The sequence below is a fragment of the Vitis vinifera genome, chromosome 8, assembly GCF_030704535.1.
Source record: "Vitis vinifera cultivar Pinot Noir 40024 chromosome 8, ASM3070453v1".
NCBI classification, from domain to species: domain Eukaryota; kingdom Viridiplantae; phylum Streptophyta; class Magnoliopsida; order Vitales; family Vitaceae; genus Vitis; species Vitis vinifera.
This window is the reverse complement of record NC_081812.1, coordinates 22,175,829-22,198,415: the sequence shown is the minus strand read 5'-3', so window position 1 is coordinate 22,198,415 and position 22,587 is coordinate 22,175,829. Positions and strand designations below refer to the sequence as shown.

The window sequence follows — 22,587 nt, the reverse complement described above, 5'->3', positions numbered from 1 at the left end:
TTACATACATATCGTAAACAAACCAAAATCAACGGTTGAAACTAATAAACATCATATTGATAGATTATATCATCATTTTGTTAAATATAATGAATGATGGAGTAGCTATGTTGGAGAGGACACTAAAGATGAATGCCCAATTTGAGAATTTTCTCATAAACATTAACATTTTATTTTATAGTTTATTGAGAGCAATTTTCAATATTGAATTTAAATATAAAATTAAAATAAAATATTAAATTTAAATATAAAATCAAAATGAAGTTATGAAATACAAAATTCCTTTGTGTCGAGTAATTAAAAAATTAAATTAAAGTATTATTGATAGAATAAAAATTGAAAGCTGATGAAAAGATTAAATTTTTTTATTACCTTTTAAGTTTGTGATACTAATTTCAAGAATGACTTAGGTTAATTCTAAGTAATGAAAAAATTAAATTCCCAAAAATTTGTATTACCTTTTACAATTTAAGAAAAGACTTATATTAACTCTAAGAAAATGAAAATATCAATTTATCATTTAAGTTTATTATGAGTATGGAAAATATTAAATTTTGAATTACCTTTTAAATTTGTGATGACAATTTTAAGAATGGTTTTGCCAAAGTGAAAAAATAGCTCGTACTTTTATAGGTAGTATAGATTTTTAATTCAAAATTAAGAAAAACTGGGTAATTTTAAGGTATAAATTAAATTGAAATTTAAAAGAATTCAAAGTGGAAATTAGGGTGAATACATTTCAACAAAATAAAGTTCTTTAAGAGAGTCCTACAAAAGATCGTGTAATTTTGAAATTTCATATTAGGGATTTTGTAGATAAAATATATAGAAAGAACGGCTTTTACCCACTAATTTTAAAAAATATATAAAAAAATCTAAACTTTTATAAATCATATTTACCTTTACAAATTTAAAAACATTTTAAAATATATACATTTTTTCACATCTCAAATAACTATTTGTTAAAATGACTCTTTTATATGTTAATAATACCACTTAACAATTTTTTTAACAGAAAAACTAATTTGAGATTAATATAATAAGAAATTTTTTAAATTAAAAATGTTATTAAAACTAAAATTATTTTATATTTTAATTTTTATGTATTTTAGATTTAATTATATTTTTTATTTTTAAAATTTCTTATCTTATTGTTGATGTCAACTAACAAAATTTTAAACGAGTAGATTTACACACTACATGATATAAAATAATTATTAACAGGAAATTAAAAACATTTTATTTATCACTTAAAAATCCAAAATTTTTGTTCACAATAATTTGTATTTTATATTATATAATAAAAGATTTATAATATATTTATTTATAAAATACTTTTATCAAATTAAAATGATAAATTAATATTTAAATGAAGATAAAACTAAATAAAAACCCACATTTCCCCTCACATAACCCAATATGATATTAACATTAGGATGGTCCAATAATAAATCTTAAAAGAAACATACATTTTTATTGGATTTTGTGAAAGTGAAGGACCGCAAACCTTCAAGTAGAACAAAAAATGTAAATATGAAAACAAATTGCAAAAATATTACATTAAAGATAATACTTGTTTACCGAATCATTACATAAATCTTAATCACAATTGATATTTTCCTCTCCAATTAAATCATCAATTTTCCCACCTTAATCTTTAAAGAAATTCATTCGAATGAAAAAAATAAAAAAATAAATTAAAATTAATAAATGATTTATATATATTTATCAAATTTTCTGGTGACCTTTTCCTTTTGAAATTTCCAAATTCAAAACAGCCCATTGAACCCCTCTGTACCCCCCAACCCACCTGATAATCTTTTCTAAAAACGAAGCTGAAAGAGAGACGACTCTAGCTTTTTACATGGAAGGGAAAAAGAAAGAGAAAAACATAAATTGCAACAAGCAACATAACTGGAAGGTGAGAAACTGAAATAACAAAGAAAAAATTAAATCCTAAACTAAAACCTAAAAACTAAAAAGAACAAGAAAAAACACCTCGATATTGAGGTTCTAAGCAGTCCAACCTGTATTACCATAAGTATGATAAAGCCGCGAGGGCTTTCTACCCAACCCACACCCCTACCCTGTATCTTTACTTCCCCCTCTTTGAAGAAGGCCAGCCAGCACCCAAACTGTTGAACAAAGTCAGAACTTGATTCTGTATACTGCTTTAAAGAAGCAAAACTTGTACCTCCATTCCTCAAGGCCTGCCAACTCAGTCATTCTAGCGAGCAAGGAAATGGGCCAACGAAGAGGAATAAACAATTAGCAAGCATTAGCAACCCCATTTGGTACAACTCTCTTCTCTGACAATACATCTGGTTTGGCGCTTTTTGGAGCATCATCGGCCACTGCAGCAGATCCAATCTCTTCCAGTGCCTTCAGCTCCCCATTAGCCTTAACTGGGCCTGTTGGTTCCTTGATCAATGATGAAGCAACATCCACAGATTGATGTAATCTGTCTTTATCATCAGTTGCAACACCATCAGTGGGTTTCACATCCCGTACCTGTTTTACAAGGTCAGCATTCTATAAGCATAATCAAATCATGGCAGGAAATATATAGGTCCCAACCATACATGAACATTGTCTCCAAATGAAAACAATATTTTCCATTGATAAGCAGTTGTAAAAACATCGCAAAAACAAAGATGGGAAAGTGTTAAAATGCAGATTAAATATCTCAAATAGAATGGGAATAGAAGTTGCTCAGAGGGAAAAGAAAATGCACCAAGATTCTTGCCTGTTTTTGAAACAGCTGTTGCTTAGCCTTTTTTTCCTGCATTGTTCTCTGTCGTGCCTCATAAAACCCAAAATCATCTAGGATGGTCGTCTTACTTGAATGATTCTTGAAAATTTTGAGGACTTGAATGCCTTGCTCAAATTTAACCTGCAGCAAATTTCGAACTGTTGGGAAAGCCCTTTGTAGAAGAGAGAAACAATGAGACAATGTAATCAAACTAGCAGGATTGGAAGAGCATACCCACCTCTTGTGTGTCCCTGCTATTAGTGACAGGCTTATTTTCATTGTTTTCAAGAGTAATGTGCTTCAACAAACTATTTGGAATGTCTTTTATCACATGCCATTTCACAGGAAAGCAACCAGTCCACTTGTCCTGTTGCCAATACTCCAAACTCCTGTTAAAGTCTACGGAGCCCACCATCTCTGCTACACCAACAAACTGCCCACTGGCATTGACCTGAAAAAAAGAGAGGAGAGATGCGTAAAACCAAGCACACATATGCACATTAAATTGAACTCAAACAAAGCTAACCAACCACAGATACTCACTGAAAATAACAGAAATATGGGGCAGCTGCCAGACTTTCCTTGTGCTTCCTGATATGCTGCATCAAGCTTCTTATTGCCATTAGCTGTGCTGGCCCACATATTATACTTAATGCTTTTATGAACATCATCTTCACTGTAGGATTTAATGATGAAAAACTTGGCATCTGAGTAGTTCTCAGGGAAATCTTCGCTGTTGTACTGCTCCTTGTCTGGAACCAGAGTCAAATTACCATCGCTATTACTATTATTCCCATTTAATTGGAGGTTCTGGCCCCTGACAGCTAATGTGACAGGTCCAAACCCCTTTTGATTCTTAAAACCCTTGGCTCTAGGCCCTCTGTTCAGTTCATTCAAGCCATCCATATTCTCATTCCCATAGCCAAGGACACTATTGGCTCGGCTCTTGTTTCTGTACCTGCTGTCAACAGTCAACCAACCACGCCCACTTGTTCTTGAATCATAGCCATTAGATCCAAATCCAGAACCTGTCCGGAATGCATTCCCATACTGGTCATACATCCTATTGTTTGGGTACATGCGGCTCATGAATCCAGAAGCCTGGCCCAAGCCAGATGCCGCCCTTGCATGCTGTAAACCCAGTGATCAGATCAATAAGTCAAGTTTTAATAAAATGGTTTGAACACAAATACAATAACATAAAATCATTTTAAAAATAGTGGATGAAAAATCAAAGTTTGAAAACCGAGTTCAACTTCTATAAAAATTAAACAAACAAGTTGGTCATGTAAAACCAAGAGAATATCATGTGACAAATTAACAATATGAGAAATAATAATGAAATAGAAGTGATTTTGAAACAAAGATTTTTTTTTTCCCCTCTTTACACCACTTGAAAACAACTCTACATATATTTCTTACTGGAAGTAAATATCAAATGGCCTAATCTCAGAGCAACTTTGAAGGGAAAAAAACCATTTAAAATAAGCTGGAATATAATATACTAATCTGAAGACTCAGATGCCAACCAAAAATGGAGTCATTCAATTTTGGAATGGTTTGTCAAATGCTTTATCTATTACATACCATCAGTTGCGGAATAGGGCGAAAATTCTGATTCCTTCCAGATGGAAAGTTGTTGGCATGAGAAACTGGTGATGAGAAACCCACACTTGCTACATGTTTGGACTGACCCTCGGAAAACATATCTGCTGAAGGGATCAATGATCTAGTTCCATCAAACCCAAACCTTGGATCCTGATAACCTGAAGATGGAACACCTGTTGGCAGCGATGCCCTTCCATAGGAACCATTTGAACTTAAAGATGAGTTTTGGTGGCTCGGTCTAAGTGCTTTTGGGCCATTATTTCCATTCACATTCCCACCGTTTACTAGATTGTTTGTATTCCCTTTAGCCGCTTCAACAGATAAAGGAACTTGGTCGGGTGCAACTGAAGTAGAGACATCCCCCTGGGGAGCAGTGACTTGGCTGGGAGCATAAGGCCCACCATTTGGAGCTTGAGGCTGGTAATAAGGAGTAGGATACTGGTAATGTTGTGGTCCATACAACTGACCATCGTGTCCCATGGTGGGAACAGGTGAACCTGGTGGGGGATACGTTCCATATGGATAACCAAAACCATGGTGATATATATCACCGTATACACCCTGTCAATAAAAAAATAACTGATGAAAAGCTATTTTCATAACAGTAGTTAAACTTATGCATAAAGTTCACCTAACTCTCATCCAAAACTGACAATAGATAAAACCACTAGTACCAAAAAAATAAAAAATGGTATATTAAGAGGATAGGTTGTAACTTTTAAGCTAGAAAAAAGCTTTACACGGGTTTTTTTTAACAAAATTAGAAGTTATCACCATTTTAACCTTGAAACAGGAGTACAACCCTTTTTTTGGTCAGGAAAAAAGTAGGGCCATGGGTTAAAAAATTTAACCAGTGGAGGTTGTAATGGCTTAGCAACCCCTGAACGGCTTAGGTTGATTGTAGACTTGTTAGAAATTATGTGGATATCATCATGAAAGCTGCTGGTCCATTCCCAGTTCAGGTACATTCCCAGAAAAAAGAACCATAGCAAATTTAACAACCCAGTAGGGAACCTTGGGACTAGGGAAGGGATACATTTCCACTTAGAATACTACTTGTGTTGTGCATATACATATAAAAAAATGAAACAAAATGGAACATACTAATGTATCATGAATATGAACACACACTTTAACAACCCAGTGGGGAACCTTGATACTAGGGAAGGGATACATTTCCATTTAGAAAACTACTTGTGTTGTGCAGATGCATGTAAAAAAAAAATTAAACAAAATTAAACACAATAATATATCTTGGATATAAACACACACGCTTTGGATGTGCTTGTATCCTAAGATACTAACACCTACCATCAGGATAATTGTTATATTCACACCACCCAAAAGGAGACAAATCAGAAGAAATGACTAAAAGACACCATTATGAGCAATTCCTCTTCAAATGGTCAACATATCATCTACACAAACATAAATGAGAAATTGGCATAACTTACAGGAGGCATCTCAACGCCATCACCCCACTCGTTCATTTGCCCATCATAACCTGTATAAGAAAAATCCACATCACGCCAAGCATATATTATTTCCAACATCGGTCATCTGTGAACAATTATCATAACAAATTACCTGGCGCAAAATAATAAGTAGATGGGTATCCATTAGGAAGGTAACACATATTTGGATCCACGAAATCTTGATGTAAATGTGTGGCGGATCGCTCAAATGGCTTACCCAAACCATTAGCCAAATCACCCGAATCAACAGACACAAACTGAATCGCAGAAAATATGTTTACCCGCATCAATACCGAAATAAAAGTTTAAAAACAATAACTTTTGAGTAGTATAAATGGATCAAAAAGAAAGACTACCTTCTTAGCCTGCTCAGATACTTCAAGGCTCTTGGCCTGGGGGTCTAATGACAGCTTCTGCAGTAAATCTGCAGCTTCTGTGACAGAAAGGGTAAAGGAAATGACAGCCCAAATTTCATAATAATTAGCAGTTCATAAGGACATAACAGTATCAAGATTCCAAGTTCTGTTTCTTTTCCTTTTTAACTACTTTTTAGCATAAAAAGTATCAACAAACCTAAATTGCATATATTTCAATATCAAACAAGTACAAGTCTACAACACCCGCAAATAAGGAATTAAAAAAAAAAAGACAAACAAACAAACAAACAAATCTGTAAGCCCACATATACTAAACCCTAGAGGACCTCTCCAATCATATCGCAAATCATATAAGCAAAAAACACCCTTGCTGATATACGCATAAACCCAAGCAAAACCCACACACGAAATAGAATAAGAGGATAAAAAACAGAATCGAACAATTCAACCAATCAATAACCCCATGATCGAACAGATCGAGAAAAAACAAAAACCCAAAAAAACACAGCACAACCAGCCGACCCGAGTAAGGATACGATCAGACGGCGGGGCAACGGTTGCCATGACGAGATCGACGGCTGAGACGAACTCTGGAGCAGACCCAAAGCGACCCAAACCCTAGAAATTCAACAATGAATGGTATGGAGCGAAAAGGGATAGATGGGTGTTTGGCTTGCAGAAGGGGTAGCCGCCAAAGAGTTTTGGGAGGTTTAGAGAGAGAGAAAGAGGGTTTTAGAGAGAGAAAGAAAGTAGTTATATAGAGAGACTATTGAGAAAAGCGGTGATTCAAATAGCACCACGGCTCTGCCTCCAAAACCGGAGATATATTTTTTTCTTTCTTTCTTTTTTTGGATTTTTATCTATTTATGTTTCTAGATTTTCAGACTTTCTAGTCGATTCTTTTCAAACCCTAATCAGTCGAGAATATGAACCCCTCGCTGAACTCTATACTCTTTCTAGGGTTTGGGCCTTTTTCCTTCTGGGCTCCACTTGGGTGTTTGTAGCCCATACACAACCCCACATACCCATCAACCAAATTTATTTTTTTTAGCTTTTCACTTTAATTTAAAGCATATTATTGATTTTTATAAAAACTATATCATAAATTTCAAGGAGTAGTGTTAAGACTTAATTAAGATATCGTTTGATTATTGATTAATTAAAAAAAATTTACTTCTAATATCCAATTTAGGAAATATGTGTATCTTCTTATTTTTCAAAATAATAAGAAGATAGACTCATAAAAACTTTTAAAAGCTATGTTTGATTTTCAAAAACTACTTTTAATATTTTGAAAGAACTTTCAAATAAATATTTAATACATATAAAATTTTCATTGAATACAAAATTATTTCAAGCTATCTTTTAGATAATAAACTCTTTTAATAAAATTCATCATAAGGGTTTGACCAATGACATGTGGCCCGTAGACCTTCTCGAGGGTCGGCAATCAAGGGATGGGAACACTTATCGCTTCTAGTTGAAAGATATTCCGATATTCGGTCATAATTCAATGCATGGTAAGTTTGCGTTTTTTCAACGAAACACAATAACTAGTCAACAATTCTTCTCATATTAGGTTGAATTACTATTACAATGCTTTCATATGTAGTATTTACCAACATTTTAATTGGTGAAGGGGGAAAGATAGTTTAAAAATATATGTAAAAAGGAAAAAAAAAACAAAAGCAAATTACAAGTCACAAAATACAACCAAATGAGAAAGGACCGATATGGTACCAATAATAATGGGGGATGTTGCATCATGGGCCAGCTGTATGAAGTTGTTTCCGGGCCTTTTGTGGTTTTGATAAGAAAAATTTGAAGGATAATTATATTATTTAAAAAAAAAAATGATTGAATTTGAATTTGTAGGGTTCCTTATATATATATATCAAATCAAGGATAACAAAATATTTGATAATTTTTTAATTTTAAATGTCTGTTTAGTAACTGTTTTAAAAAATAATTATGAAAAATAGTTTTTGAAAACAAAGTTATTTGATTTTTGTATAATAAAAGTATGTTTAGAAACTTAAAATATTTTTAACCTATTTTTAAATATGTTTTAAAAATAAATTTTATATCTAATATTTTATTTTTAATATTTATATAATTATTTTATAATGAGAAAACAAGTAAAAAAATAAAATAAAAAATAATATAGAAAACACCATATTTTATATCTTGAATAACAAAAAATAATTTTTGGTTGTCAAATATCTTTTCTATATTTTTTTGTTATGAAAAAAACATAAAACTACCAAATAGGCCTTAAAATTTTCTTTAAAAATAAAATAAATTTAAGGTATTTTAAAAATATTTTTTTGTAAAGTTTTCTGAAAAATGAACACAATTAGGAATATTTAAGTAAGACCATATCATATAAATAGAAAAATAAAACAATAATAATATTTCCCACTTGGAATATAATTTTATTATAAAAAAAGAACTAATTTAAAAAAAATTATATTTCAAAACATTACCAAACAAACCAGATCTTTTATATGAAACATTTCTTTATTAAGGCATGAAAAAGAGGGCTACCCTAAAACAAATCCTAAAGACTTATGTGGAAGACTTTGTTCCTTGTTTGGCTTATCTTGTTTTGGTGGAATACGTAGTAGTCAAAAAGGAGATTCCTTAGGGGCTAAGGAAATACCAGTATAAATGGTTAGACACAAAAATTCCAATGGGCCTTACTGGGCCCACTGGAAAGGTCCACTTAACTCCTCCATGGTCGTACCTTGATTTTATTTTGGTACCTTGCAGACAATTATTTGAAAATTATTTTTTGAATTGTGTATAATTCCAAGGCAATTGCCATCATTCTATCAAATTAGAAAAAAAAAAACCCATATATTTGTTTTTCATAATTTAAATAAATAAAAATATATCTTTAGGGTGATAATTCAAACTTTGATTCATTTTCATGTCATTGCTACAATTGATTTTATTGTTAGTATTTGTCTTCATGGGTATGAGTTAGTGAAAGTTGAAATAAATAAATAAATAAAGTCATGATTTAATGCGTATTTATATTTATAATATTATTTAATTAAAATTATAAGATAATTCTCATATCACAAAATTATATATTTTTTGAAATTATAAATGAGATTGATGTGATGTATTGCATCATATAAAAACTAAAGAAAAAAGTGAGTCTCGACTGATTTGAAAAAATATAAATTTTTTTTTCAACTTTCATTAGTTTAAAAATATTTTAAAATACAAATACTTTTTTTCAAATTAAAAAAAAGTTTTAATTGTATAAAATTTATGTCAACTAATTTGTATCCATTTAAAAAAAAAATAGAAGATGGGTGGATTTACATGATACAAAAATATAAAATCATTATTAATTAGAAAATTAAAAATATTTTATTTATCATTTGGGATCGTGAAAATTCTTTTTAAAATGATTTGTATTTCATATTATATAATATATAAAAATTATAATATATTTATTTGTACGAATATTTTATCAAATTAAAATGATAAGTTAATTTTTTGATAATTTTATTTAATATTATCAAGTAGAAAAGCATTTTAGAAGATAATTATCTAATTTATGAAAAAATAAATACATATATTTTTAAATAAGTAAAAATTAAACTTTCAGACCATATTTTTTAGTTGTTTTATATCGTTCTATGAGTATTATTTTAAGAAATAATTATATAAATATATAAAATGATTAAAAATGGAATCCTATATATAAAAATTATTTTTTAAAATATTAAAAACAAGTTTAAAATATTTTAGTTTTTTAAACAGAAATTTGGTTTGCAAAAATTGGATAACAATTTTCAAAATCTGTTTTCAAAAACTAATTATTAAATATGCCCTTATCCTCTATAAGAAAAAACAAATTATTATTGTTTTTGTATTAAATTTTGAAAAAAAAAACAAATTATTAAAATTAATCACATTAAAGAAAAAAAAAACTTTGAACTTTCAAAAAGTTTTTTGAAAAAGTCCCCAAACCGTGTATCTTATCACTATGTACCGTACTTGCAAGTTGCAACTAATCTAATACTTGACCTGCTAGTCTAAGGCTCCAACTATTCCTCCAAGGAACCCAATTGAATCACCCATTCCCAAAGATAAACATCCTTCCAGAATCCCTTCCATGCTATTTCTGAGAATCTTCTCTATACATTTTCTTCTAAAGCGCGTTATTTTTCACTGTCAATGACATATGGGTCAGTTTCTTCTCCCCTAAGGATTCCAATGTGGGCTGGTTTGGGCTCCTCCATGGTCCATACTTCAAAAGAATATATCTTCATAACTAATGATATCATACTTGTTATATATGTTTCAAGAAAAGTGTTTTTTGAAAATCAAAACGAGTAAGATATAAATAGAAGCAGAAACGACTGGGTTAATGGGTCTGCCACTTTGATTTCTAACTGCCAGTCAAATATCATTGATGGGGGTGTTTAAAATCAAAGAGTTTTTGAAAGAGAAATTATTTGTGAAAACTTCTCTGAATTTTGTGGGTTCATAGTCAAAAAGAAGTTGATAATGAAAGAAAGTCGGGACGAAAGATACGGGAGATTTGTTTACATATTTTAATTTTTACGAATTTCTATCAAGAAATAAAGATGGGGTCTGGATGAATGACACGAAGAGAAGGAAAAACCCAAATTGTTTTCCTAGTTGTCTCTTTATATTCCCACACATGGCATGGTCTATCACATAGGACAAAAGGGGATTTATGTGAAAAGAGTAAGAAGAGGAGTGGAAACTGCCGTAGCAAGTTCCCAAAACCTTATTAAAAACAGAAGGAAATCATGCATGCTATGTTATTTGCCATGTAGTTGGTGTTGTGTGTTATTGTTGATGTTCACTTTCTCTCTCTTTTTTCTCTATTCTTCTTTGGAAAGCTTCTCTTCTCCACCTTTCTGCACAACCCCAAAAGGCTCTACGTTTTTTTCCCTCTCTGCAAATGGCAATGCTGGTGCACATTCAATTGGTACGCTTTAATGGAACGTGGGTTCTCTTTTATCTCTTCTTTCTCGGTCCGTTTCTTGACGTGTTAGCCCATTTTCATTGATGGGTTTTAGTTTTTTGTGGCTCTTCTGTGGTGTGTTCTCCGGGAAACTGGATTTATCCTCCGAGTTGGGTGTGTTTTATTGATGATCAGGGTTTTAGGGGTTTTGGTAAGTTTGATGGGGTTGTCGAATTTGAGTTCGGATTTCGTTGAAACCGTCGGATTTGGTATTTCATTTATCGTCTTGACTGTGAAATTGAGAATTGAATGATAATGACGATCTGGATCGCCAAATAAAGGGTTGTCATTTGTTTGTGGTTTTGAGGGGTTTTGGACTTGACTGTAAAATCTGATTGCGAACAGGGTGGATTTCATTGAATTATCAGCGGAATTATCTTCCCACCGTCATCAATGAAATGGGATTTTGTTTTAATATCGCAGTTTGGGAATAGACATTTATCTTTCGGATGTTTGTTGCATAGAAATAGAATTTGGCTATCTAAGGAAGAGAATTCTAGTCATACGGTTTTATATAAATTTTTTGTTTTTATAAATTCTGAAAGCTCCATTGTTTTATAGAAATCCTCAGTTTTTATAAATTCTGATTGATGGTTTGTATTGGCTCAGACCAAAATTTGCATTTTATATTTGCTTGAATGATGCTTACATTTGTTGTGGACATTGATTACAGAGACTAGATTATCTCTTAAATGGGATTTGATGAAGAGAGAGATCGTGTTTCTGTGCTGCTGAGTAGAGCTGGCTGTGTTTTCAAATCGAGGTAGTCGTAAGCTTCCTGCTATCAGCAAGATGGAAGAAGGAAAGGCTGAACAAGAAGTCGATGAGCTCGAGATCCTATTAAACTTGATACCAAATGCCACTTCTGGAAGTTGGCATCCTCAGAATTCTATACAGAAATATTCCTCAACTGATTTTGAACGGAATCATTTGCATGAAAAGACTAGAGAGTCCTTTCCTCCTCCTCCTGCTTTGTCCTTCGGCAAACAAGGCAATTCATTTGAAGGAACTTGTGATGGGAAAATTGAAACCTACGGAAGGTTAGATGGTGACAGATTAGGCCTAGAAGGCGATCACCAGACACCCATCAAGATTATGGACCAGGAGGAGTCTAACCTGCCCAGTGAGCAATCCCTTTCATCTTCATTAGCAGAATTGAGCTTCAAAGGGGAAGAGGCAATTAAAGCTGCCAATTCTCAGAGGCTCGATCACACCTTTTTACTGGATGATCAATTTGCAAACTTGCTAAAAGACTCTCTCCCCCTTTCTCCACAATCACATAGTATACTTACTAGAACAAATACTGAGGACATCCCACCAAACCGCTTTGATCAATTCAATGTGGAAATGAATGGGAAACACAATGTGGACTTTCTGAAGCTTGATGATCAAGTGCAGGGGGAGAAAGCTGTTTCTTGCCAGCTGTTAGCTTATCAAACAAATCCTTCTCAGGTTCTTTTGACCGTTTCTTCTCCTGGAACCAAGGTTCCAGATGTGCCCTGTTCGCAAAGTTACTTCTCAAGTCTGCAGTCTCCTGTTCTTGGAATGCAATCACAAGAATTTACAGAGTCTCACATTCCATGGCTGCATGCAGAGGAGGAGCGGTATTCCATAATGCATAAGAAATATCTGCACTGGCATGATCTCCAAAATCAGCGATCAGAAGCCCGAAATCTGATTCAGGCCAGTGAGAATGCAGCAAATGTGATTAGAACTTGGAACATTGAAAAATCATATGTCAACAATCCCATTTCCTATCAATATGAAAATTTTAGTGAAGAATCCTTTCAGAGCGATGGTGCAATTCCCAGGAGATTTGGTTGTTCAGGCTCCAATTTAATCAGCAGCATTCTTTGTCGCTACTATGCTCAGGGTTTCTGTGGAAGGGGTGAGAATTGTCCATTCACGCATGGCCAGAGGAAGAAATGTCCAATCAGTTTTGCTAATCCGCAACCTGCCCTTTCCCCAAAAGATTTTAACGTTGTCCAAGGTTTTGGGAAAATGGGGGAACAATCTTATCCTGAAAAGATATTAATGAGGAAGAATGGTCTAAATTCAGTTAAAGAAATCAACTTTATCAGAGAAAGTGAATTGTTTACAAATTCGAGCTCTAATGGAAGGATGATTTCAAATGGCCATTTCTACCACAATGCTCATATCGTTGGCACTAGATCATCCCCAGTGGATGGTAGGAAATACTGGCCCCAGCCCCTTGATACTAAAGACAGCAGGCATGATAATCTGAGGTTGCAAACTCGGAAGTATAATTCAGTAGATGAAGTTACTGGTAGAATTTATTTAATGGCTAAGGATCAAAGTGGTTGCCGTTTCTTGCAAAGGAAAATGACAGAGGGCAATGCTGAAGATATTGAGAAGATCTTCCTTGAGATTGTTGGACATGTTGTTGAGCTTATGACACATCCTTTTGGCAATTATCTTGTTCAAAAGCTCCTTGAAGTGTGTAGCGAGGATCAGAGGACACAAATAGTCTTTGCGATCACTGCAAAAGCCGGAGATCTTCTTACAGTTTCAATTAACATGCATGGGTTTGTGCTTCTTTCCCTTTTCCTTTTCCTTTAAATTCTTAAAATGAATGCATATCTTTCTGTTAACATTTTCTTTTCAATAACAGGACTAGGTCTGTTCAAAAGGTGATTGAAACCATTAAAAGCCCAGAGCAATTTTTGATGGTTGTTGCATCACTGAAGCCTGGTATCGTGAATTTGATTAAAGATTTGAATGGTTATCATGTTGCAGAATGCTGCTTGCAGCACTTGATGCCTGGATATATTGAGGTATAGGTGATTTCTTACTATTATCATCTACATTGATGCTCGCATGGACTGCTTTCACACCTTTCTATTATATATTTATGCATCTATTTCTTCTTCTAGTCATTCATTGGATTTTTTTTTAATCAGAAACAATCAATTTATTGCATTAAAATAGCAGGTACAAAGAAGGATGATATCATACAATTATGTTAGAGGAGAAAGTTTTAAACATGAGAAAATTGCTAAACTGTTGATGTAGGACAGAAACCAAGATAGAGAATTAATCCAACCTTGTTGAATTAAATTTCCTGGGGTTTTCAATAATTTTGTTCTCTAGGATTTTATCATGCCAATGGAGTTAATTCCATAGTATCACTGAGTTTGAGAATTGATTTCTCAATTGGTAGAACTTGAGATGTCGTGACTCTGCATTTTGATGACTCATTGCACAACTTCTTTAGCATAGGATATGAAAATTGTTGAGGATAACCTTTTGTTCTGGTTAACATTCTTTGTCGTCTTTACCAGGTTCTTTCATCTTACATAACTTTGTATAAAATCAATCCCATCCAAATTTGGTTGCTTTGAAGGTTGATGTTTTCTCATTGCTCTTAGTACTGTCTTAGGACATATGTGGACAAGACAGTGGTACAGGTGTTCACATACAGAAAGCCATTCCTGAGGTCTTCGAAGCAAGACTATTATTAATCTTCATGGGCAACGAATCGTATAAATTATTTCAAGTTGCCGCTAATTGAGAAAGTGATAGGCAATTGTATTTTACCAGAAGTAATGTTGACCTGTACCAAAAATGAATTCTCCTCCGGTACAATGCTAATCCTTTCCAGAATTGATACATCTTATAACGGTCACATCACTAGTGAACCAGTTGGTTGCCATGCCATCGTAATCAAATTATTGCTTTGTTTGTGCACAAAAGGAATAATGACCATATTTTCCATACTGAAGTCATGATGCAATGATATTTGATTGCTGTGCACAATCTTTTTGGAGCCTTGTCTTGTCAACATCTCTTGCATCCACGTACAAACAGGCTAATCATCACCTCTGGTATCCAAAACCGTTGAGATTATCAAAATAATCACCCTCATTCTTTTAGTTAAAAACTTAAAATCCACAAGTTCTTTGAGGGATTTTCCAATTACCTTGGTTTAAGATAATTGTTCACCATAATTCGTCTTTCTATCTTGAGACTGCAAATTGTGCTGGACAACATGTAAACTAGGAAACAAGGCTCTCTGTCTTAGCTTTCCAAAACTCTTATGCCTTAGATTTTATTCACAGAAACAGACAGTGGGAATAGTTATTTAATAATTTTGGAATTTAGAGTTGATGGATTGTTGGAAACCTTAAAAAAAAGAGAAGAAAATAGGTTGCTGAAGTTTCTGAATAGCAAGGGAGTTTAGGTTTTGGGTGTTAGGTAGTAGAGCAGATATCCCGTGGAGTTTTTTTTATCCCTAGTTTATTTTAGTTGCCTCTATATATGCTTTGTTTATATATTGCTCACAGAAGGGATATTTGATCTTCTGCAATTATCAACATTGTCAACCCTGCATCCCCACCCATTTCCACCACCACTATAGTACATTGAAAAATCCATCAACAAAATGGTTGAAATTGTGTGTGTTCAACTGTATACCCAGCCTCTGTGTGGAGGCATATGTACACAATGCTGTTAACTTCCATTCTATCAACAAGCTTTTGATTAAAGTTGATTGCAATGAAATACTGAGAGATCTCATTTTGCAGTTCCTTTTTGAAGCTGTGAGTGCTCACTGTGTTGAGCTTGCAACGGATTGTCATGGCTGCCGTGTACTTCAAAAATGCCTTGGCCATTCTGATGGGGAACATAGACTCCGTTTGCTATCTGCAATCATTGCCAATGCTCTTATCCTGTCCCAAGATCCATTTGGGTACTCTCCCTCTCTCTCTCTCTCTCTCTCTCTCTCTCTCTCTCTCTCTCCCCTTCCAATAATTATTGAGTTCTCAAATCTGACTAAAATGGGCAGGAATTATGTTGTGCAATATGTATTTGAACTTGAGGGTTCATGGGCAAGAACAGAAGTGCTCAACCAATTGGAGGGTTACTATAGGTACCTCTCCATGCAGAAGTACAGCAGCAATGTTGTTGAGAAGTGCCTGAAATATGCTGGGGAAGAGCGGTTTGCTCGTATCATTCAAGAATTCATGGATCATCCCCAATTAGATCAGATGATGCTGGACCCATATGCCAATTATGTCATTCAAACCGCATTAAACCACTCCAAGGTAAACCCTCCCTTTGAGAATATCAATTCTACTTTTCATCTTCAAGTTTCCATCGCTAAATCCCCTTTGGTTACATTCCCCAGGGGGCACTTCATGCTGCATTATTGGAGGCAATAAGGCCCCATATTCCAGCACTCAGGACAAACCCATATGGGAAAAAGGTCTTATCCAGCTGCGGGTTGAAGAAATAAGCCATGCCTGCCTCACCTGGCTTTTGGTCAAAATTAGGTTCTCACCAATTTCCTGAGCTATATATATGGATAGTAGATTCCAGTTTTTTGGCCGAGCGTGTACACTGTACAATGCATAGGTAGAAAATGAGAGGATGGAGTCAAGATTCCAGTAATCAGGTTTCCAAAAGTAAAGGATATCTCTTGTTTTGCTGGGTTTGATTTTGTTACTCGATTAGAAATGCTAAATTTCCGTGTTGCCTGTGAATAACCAGAAATGAGGAAGATGCAGGGTTGCTGTTTTGAATCTTTGGGAAATGTACTCTGCTGGGTAGCTAATTACTGTTTTATAGCTCAATTTAAGGGTTGCTGCAGAAAAGAGTGATTTGCACCTGGCTCTTGTTGCCAATATTCATCAAATGATGCAATATCTATGAGAAATGTAAATGTTCTCGCCTATTGCTGATTGTAATCAAGCAATTTTTATGTTACCGAGTTTTCTTACCTCTGTAACCATGGATTACAAGTTGAACTTTCCCTGCAATAAATCGATCAGTCTAATTTGAGTATTTTTTAAAGGGTTGCCTGCAGCCAAATGAAAATGAATTTGAATTGAAGTCAGGTTGTCTTTTATGAACAACTCAGATGAATGCTCCAAAAACAGTGGGACATGCAAATTCCAGACCTCATTGGGAAGCTAACCATAACCACACAAATCAAATGGGTGATTCATTTTCTCCTCTCAACACTCTTCAATCATGGCTTTGAACTTTAATTTTGCTCTCCAAACTTCTATCATATTTCCTAATGCCACTGACTTTTATTTTTATGTTTTGTTCCTGTTTTCGGGAAGTAAAAGTATAATTTACAAGTTCATCAAAATCAAATAGAACCCAAATCAAAGATGATCATCTTATGCAATCAAGGTCAAAATTTCCATTGGTACAAGGAATACAAGGCAAGTCCAGGTCAATTCATAAAATTAGCATGTTATTCCAGGAGTAATCCCTGTGATATAGCACTGGCAGTTTCTACATTTACAATGAATTCAGACATTACAATCAAGTCACTTCTAAAAGAGTTGTGTCAAATCACCATATGCCAGACTTTAAGTCTGATCTAGATAGTTATTTTTGAATGGGTCATATCTTTTATTTTTGATATATGTGCTTGACCATACAAGAGGAATTGTGTGAACGCATTCAACAGTGGTTTCCTCAAAACAAAATTATGTACCTCTCATCAGAATACCAATATTACATCCCTACTTTGGAAGATTTACTTCCCTCAGAACTTTGGCAGCATCCTCTGGAAAAACAGGATTTATGTAACACCCAGTCCCAAGTTCAAAACCTCCGATCCCAGTCAATTGAGGTACAATCTGTAAAAACCAATGGGTGTAGGACAGTAGTGAATCGGTAACCTGAAGTGGAGATGTGTGAATCATGAAATTAAATGGCGGGCTATTCAACTGCAGAGACATCTTCTGAAGCATCAATTTCAGTAAACCACCAAGATCAACTGCCTGCACAAATGCCCATCAAAACTATGAACAAAGTATTTGAATAAATCCATAAACAGCAGTGCAAATTAATACATGGCAGACAAACAAATTATACTGGTTCTTATACATGCCGAGAAATGTTCTTAGTCATTTCTAGCTAAAAACTAAACTCAGCACCTTTTTTTATTCACAGCCATATAATAATCAGTAATAAACCTCAGGTAAAATCCTTAAACATCCATCTCATCATAAAATAACTCTTTCCCTCTCCCTCTCTCTCTCTCTCTCTCTCTCTCTATATATATATATATATATATATGCTATTTTCAGTTCCATTCCTCAAATGAGGGTTTCACTGAAGTTCCAACCTGGTATGGTGATTATTCTTTTATCTACAATCATCATAGAAGTAATTGCCGTAATGCCCTTCATTCTCAAATTTCATATGCCTTCCATCAATAAAACACAATCCTAACAGGAGAAATTGTAATGCAATCCCACACCTGCTAATCCAACAGGCCGGCATAATTTTCTTCTTTTTTCTTTGGTAGATGATAATTTGGTTATACCTTATTGTTATTTATTTTTAATTTTCTAATTTTTCAGGGTTTAGGGGCCTTACCTGCTCAGTTCACAATTGCCAACAAGCTAAAAACCCGACTACTAAAACCGGATAAATTGAGTTTAATATAATCAAAAGATATCATAGTTCCTTCGCATTTCAAAGTTTGCTTTATATTAGAATAAATATTGCACATCTTTACATGGATATGATGCTTGATGACCATTTAGCCAACTTATAATAGTTCATTTAACAAACTTAATCAAATAAGAGCTCATATTCTTCAATAAACAGCAAGAACAAGAAAATCAATTTGCATTTAATATTCTGGACCCAGAATTGATGATTACCTTCTCACTGTCTATTTCATGGAAATGAGGAGAGTGATCCCGTGGAACAATCCATATCTCAAAAGGAAATGTGGCGGCAAATGGAATAATTGAAATGTAATGAGTTGACTCATCAATCAAAAGATCCTTCACTGACATCTCACAAACACTACACTTCCCTGTCTCCTCAAAATACCCCTTCATGCAATCAAGGCGGGAAGAAACAGTAGGAGGAACGATTGGAAGAGCCATTATCTGGCTGTGAGAATGACTCATTGATGCCCCAGCTGAAGCACCATGGTTCTTAAACACCTGTAAGGCATAAAACTGGAGTCAGCATAAATCACATAGAGTGCAGTGAATAGAAAGAATTGCAAGGATGCAATGCAACAGTAACAAACCCACTGAGCTTTAGGGACATCCAAATTCATGCCACATGAAATTCTTCAAGAAAATGACACTCATTCAAACCCACTTATGGTGGCTGTCCATGTCCATTGATGTAGAAATGACATCTTGGACTTAACAAAGAAAGATAATCATTTTGTTTTGAAATGAAAAAAAAAAAAAACTAGAAATGGAATTTCGCTTATGTAGCATATTCAAATTTTAGCAAAATTTTCGCCAATAATTTAATCATGATTCAAAAATTCAATGCAATAACCAAGAAATGAAAACAGATAGACCCATAATTGAGCATTAAACTACAAAGAAAATAGATAAAGAAATGAAACCCACTAAAAAGAAAGTAGCTTCAAGCACAAGCTAAGAAACCTGAATGTATTTGACAGATTGGTGGAAGGACAACTGGTGGATCCTCTTCTTATACGCCAGGAGAACCTCGGCGACCTCCGACGGCGACAGATCGGACAAGTGAACGGCGTGAACCGGAGACTCGATCACCACATCGTGAAAGCCAAACCCAGTGAGAACCATGCCATCGGAACTAGGGTTCAGTTGAACATCTCTGCTGAGAGCAGGGTAGAGATTTTGAATGACTCTGATCTTCCAATCGACGGTGGAATCCGGTGGGAACCGGAAGATCTCTGGGGCGCACTCGTGCTCGTGGCCGCTACAGAATGGACACTCCGATTGGGTGTGGTTAGGGTTCGCAGAGTCTTTGGATTTGAAATCGGAGGGTCTTCGAGCCCTAGCAGGTGAGAAGACAACCCACCGGTTCGTGACCGTGTCTTTCCTGATTTCAGGGTCCCGTCCAGCCATCTTACGCAATGCTGCTGCGTTTGGTCGGTCCAAATTATATATATGTAATGCTCAATTTTTTTATTTATTTTCTATTCCACCGAATATTTATTCCAAATTCTTAAGAAAATTAAAAAAATATATATGTTTTCAATATAAATCTAAATTTATAAAATACAAATTTCAAATACTTATCTAAAAATAATCATCATTTATCAAAAAGATGAATAAAAATATGTTTTCAATATAAGTCAAAAGAAGATGAATGTATGAATTGCTTCAATAATTGGTATTTATTGAGAATTGTCTTGGTTGGATGCTCCATTTACTTCAAAATAAAAAATTAAAATTAAGTATTAATAATAAAAGTATATTTATTTGTGTCTTATTTATGTGATAACAAATACAAATCTAGTTGAAAATCATTAGTTTTTTTCCTTTTATTGATATTACTCTTTTTTCATTAGCGGTGGGAGGTGACTTCAAGTCAAGAAAACTGAAAACTATACTATTCGACATTAAACTATTTTAATTGTTAAAAAAATAAAAAAATAAGAATAAACTAAAATAGTCGATATCAACTTTATTATCCCATAAATCATGTATGTATGACAATTTTGCTCTTATCATGATACAATAAAATGACTATTTGTGATATAGTCTATTATAAAATATTATTTTCATTGCTCGTAATATCGACATGATATTTTAAACTACGAAACATGCGACAAAATATACTATCATGAAATAGATATGTATCAATTTTATTACTTACATGTACAGAAAGATGATTTTGCTCTTATCCAAACATGACAATGTTACCCTATGTTGTTTAGCATATTATGTTGATTGATCTTTTCCAACCAAATCTTCATTCTTCCAATACTTTTTCATTAGCCAAAATACCAACATATTATTTAAAGTTTTAGGACACTTACAACTAGTTATTGATAATAGCAAAAAGACACAACAAATGTGCAGACTTTGTTAAGTCCTTTATTTATTTTCAAATAAATTTTTGATATTTAATATTAATAATAAAAGTATATTTATCCGTCTTTCATTAATGTGATAACAAATACAAGTCTAATTAAAAGTTTTATCATTAATTTTTTATTTTCATCAATATTACTTTTTTTCTTATGGTTGTTTGAAAGTAATTTTGAAGTTAAAGAAATTATAAAATTGAAATATTCTATATTTGACTATTAGTAAGTGGGTGTTTGGTAAACCAGTTTAATAACTTAATTTAAGTCATTAAGTAAATCGAGTATATTTAGTAAAATAATTTAATAGTATTACTTAAAGTTAAAAACAACTTTAAATAATAGTAAAAATAATTAAGTCTTAATTTTTATTTTACATCTTTACCTTTATTTGCCCTAATTACCTTCACGCTCCTTAACTATTCCATGACTTTCACTGTTACTCGATATTTTTTACCTTAATTATAATTTACAATCATAAATATGTCAATGTGATGATTTATAATTAATTTTAAGTTAATTTTATCAGATAATCTTAATACTCAAAGTAAAAATTAAGTGATAAGTTTTAAGTCAACAACTTAAATATAATATAACTTAAAATCGACTTAAGTCATTAAATAATAAGTATTAAGTTCTACCAAATATCCCCGAAGTATTTAGATTATTTAATTTTATGAATTAAGCAAATGACTTTGGTACCCCAACTATGTGTGTGTGTGTTTTGAATCACGTAAAAACAAATTATATACGATAGTTATAACATATTTGTATAATTAATATTAAAGATGTGCATATCGCAAGAGCAATGCAAAAACAAAATTGTAGATGTATTATTAATATTGAAGATGTGCATCATATAAAAACAAAATGGTAAATGATAATTCAAACATGTTTATATAATTAATATCGAAGATTTGAATTGCATGAGAATGTCATATAAAAACAAAATTACTAGTGACATTTATAACATGCTTATATCATTACTACTAAAACTATTTTTGTTTTTTCAATGCAAAAGTATAAAGGGATATAAATGCTAACAAATAAAATTTATTTTATTTGACGAGAATTTGTCCGTTTTGACTTGAGGAAATCTATCGAGTAAAATTAAAAAAAAAAAAAATATTCAGAGAGCAAAGAAAGAGTGAATGGCATTTAATCATGTTGTATAAAAAAATAAGTAAAATGAATACATGTAAGAAATACTTGAATGGTAAATATTTATCGAAGATTGCCTTAGTTGAGTGTATTACTTTACTAAGTTTTTAAACATATGATATCATCAACAAGTATAAATCCCTATTCAATTAATGTAATGGTGGATGAAAATCAAATTAAAAGTTTTGTTATTAAATTTCTTATCTTTATTGACTTAAATTCATATCGGGATCATATAAGACATATAAAAAGTTAGTCTTAGATATGTAGATTTTTATAATTATTTTTTGGATAATCACTTATCAAATGTTTTTTCAAAAGCATGATAAATGATTTTTTAACTTTTTTAAACGTGTTTTCTAAATTCTGTCAAATGCTTAATT

At 32.9% G+C, this 22,587-nt stretch overlaps 3 protein-coding genes across 6 annotated transcripts; 1 reads left to right on the top strand and 2 right to left on the bottom strand.

Annotated features, from left to right (window-relative positions):
• Nucleotides 1-1,872: 1,872 nt before the first annotated feature.
• LOC100245287 (YTH domain-containing protein ECT4) lies at nt 1,873-7,135 on the bottom strand. Of its 2 annotated transcripts, none has more exons than XM_010655541.3 (9): nt 6,749-7,135; nt 6,192-6,268; nt 5,948-6,092; nt 5,815-5,864; nt 4,340-4,921; nt 3,296-3,883; nt 2,991-3,203; nt 2,747-2,893; nt 1,873-2,511 (listed from the first exon to the last, which is right to left on the bottom strand). In XM_010655541.3, exons 1-9 carry the CDS (start codon nt 6,774-6,776, stop codon nt 2,269-2,271), a joined length of 2,073 nt encoding a protein of 690 aa, XP_010653843.1. In that variant the 5' UTR covers nt 6,777-7,135; the 3' UTR covers nt 1,873-2,268. The 2 variants fall into 2 exon arrangements, with proteins under 2 accessions (XP_010653843.1, XP_010653842.1); XM_010655540.3 differs by having other exon boundaries at nt 2,735-2,893; nt 6,749-7,123.
• Nucleotides 7,136-10,923: 3,788 nt separating this feature from the next.
• On the top strand, nt 10,924-17,031 carry LOC100250413 (uncharacterized). Of its 3 annotated transcripts, none has more exons than XM_010655542.3 (6): nt 10,924-11,210; nt 11,903-13,775; nt 13,862-14,024; nt 15,774-15,937; nt 16,034-16,292; nt 16,376-17,031. In XM_010655542.3, exons 2-6 carry the CDS (start codon nt 12,022-12,024, stop codon nt 16,481-16,483), a joined length of 2,448 nt encoding a protein of 815 aa, XP_010653844.1. In that variant the 5' UTR covers nt 10,924-11,210; nt 11,903-12,021; the 3' UTR covers nt 16,484-17,031. The 3 variants fall into 3 exon arrangements, with proteins under 3 accessions (XP_010653844.1, XP_002276886.1, XP_010653845.1); XM_002276850.4 differs by having other exon boundaries at nt 10,949-11,193; XM_010655543.3 differs by lacking the exon at nt 10,924-11,210 and adding an exon at nt 11,227-11,380.
• Nucleotides 17,032-17,435: 404 nt separating this feature from the next.
• On the bottom strand, nt 17,436-20,576 carry LOC100262243 (probable galactose-1-phosphate uridyl transferase-like). The gene is made up of 4 exons (XM_002281936.4): nt 20,567-20,576; nt 19,632-20,128; nt 18,879-19,169; nt 17,436-17,987 (listed from the first exon to the last, which is right to left on the bottom strand). Exons 1-4 carry the CDS (start codon nt 20,574-20,576, stop codon nt 17,727-17,729), a joined length of 1,059 nt encoding a protein of 352 aa, XP_002281972.2. The 3' UTR covers nt 17,436-17,726.
• Between the last annotated feature and the right edge of the window lie 2,011 nt (nt 20,577-22,587).

What these genes read in the sequence shown, in the direction of transcription:
- LOC100245287 (XM_010655540.3), bottom strand. Translation starts at nt 6,776, where the DNA reads ATGGCAACCGTTGCCCCGCCGTCTGATC. An exon ending in TACTTATTATTTTGCGCCAG is followed by an intron (nt 5,865 to 5,947) that starts GTAATTTGTTAT and finishes TTTCTTATACAG; the next exon opens with GTTATGATGGGCAAATGAAC. An exon ending in ATGGCGTTGAGATGCCTCCT is followed by an intron (nt 4,922 to 5,814) that starts GTAAGTTATGCC and finishes TTTTATTGACAG; the next exon opens with GGTGTATACGGTGATATATA.
- LOC100250413 (XM_010655542.3), top strand. Translation starts at nt 12,022, where the DNA reads ATGGAAGAAGGAAAGGCTGAACAAGAAGTCGATGAGCTCGAGATCCTA. An exon ending in GTTTCAATTAACATGCATGG is followed by an intron (nt 13,776 to 13,861) that starts GTTTGTGCTTCT and finishes TTTCAATAACAG; the next exon opens with GACTAGGTCTGTTCAAAAGG. An exon ending in CTGTCCCAAGATCCATTTGG is followed by an intron (nt 15,938 to 16,033) that starts GTACTCTCCCTC and finishes TAAAATGGGCAG; the next exon opens with GAATTATGTTGTGCAATATG.
- LOC100262243 (XM_002281936.4), bottom strand. An exon ending in AATCTGTCAAATACATTCAG is followed by an intron (nt 19,170 to 19,631) that starts GTTTCTTAGCTT and finishes TATGCCTTACAG; the next exon opens with GTGTTTAAGAACCATGGTGC. An exon ending in ATGAAATAGACAGTGAGAAG is followed by an intron (nt 17,988 to 18,878) that starts GTAATCATCAAT and finishes GCATTTGTGCAG; the next exon opens with GCAGTTGATCTTGGTGGTTT.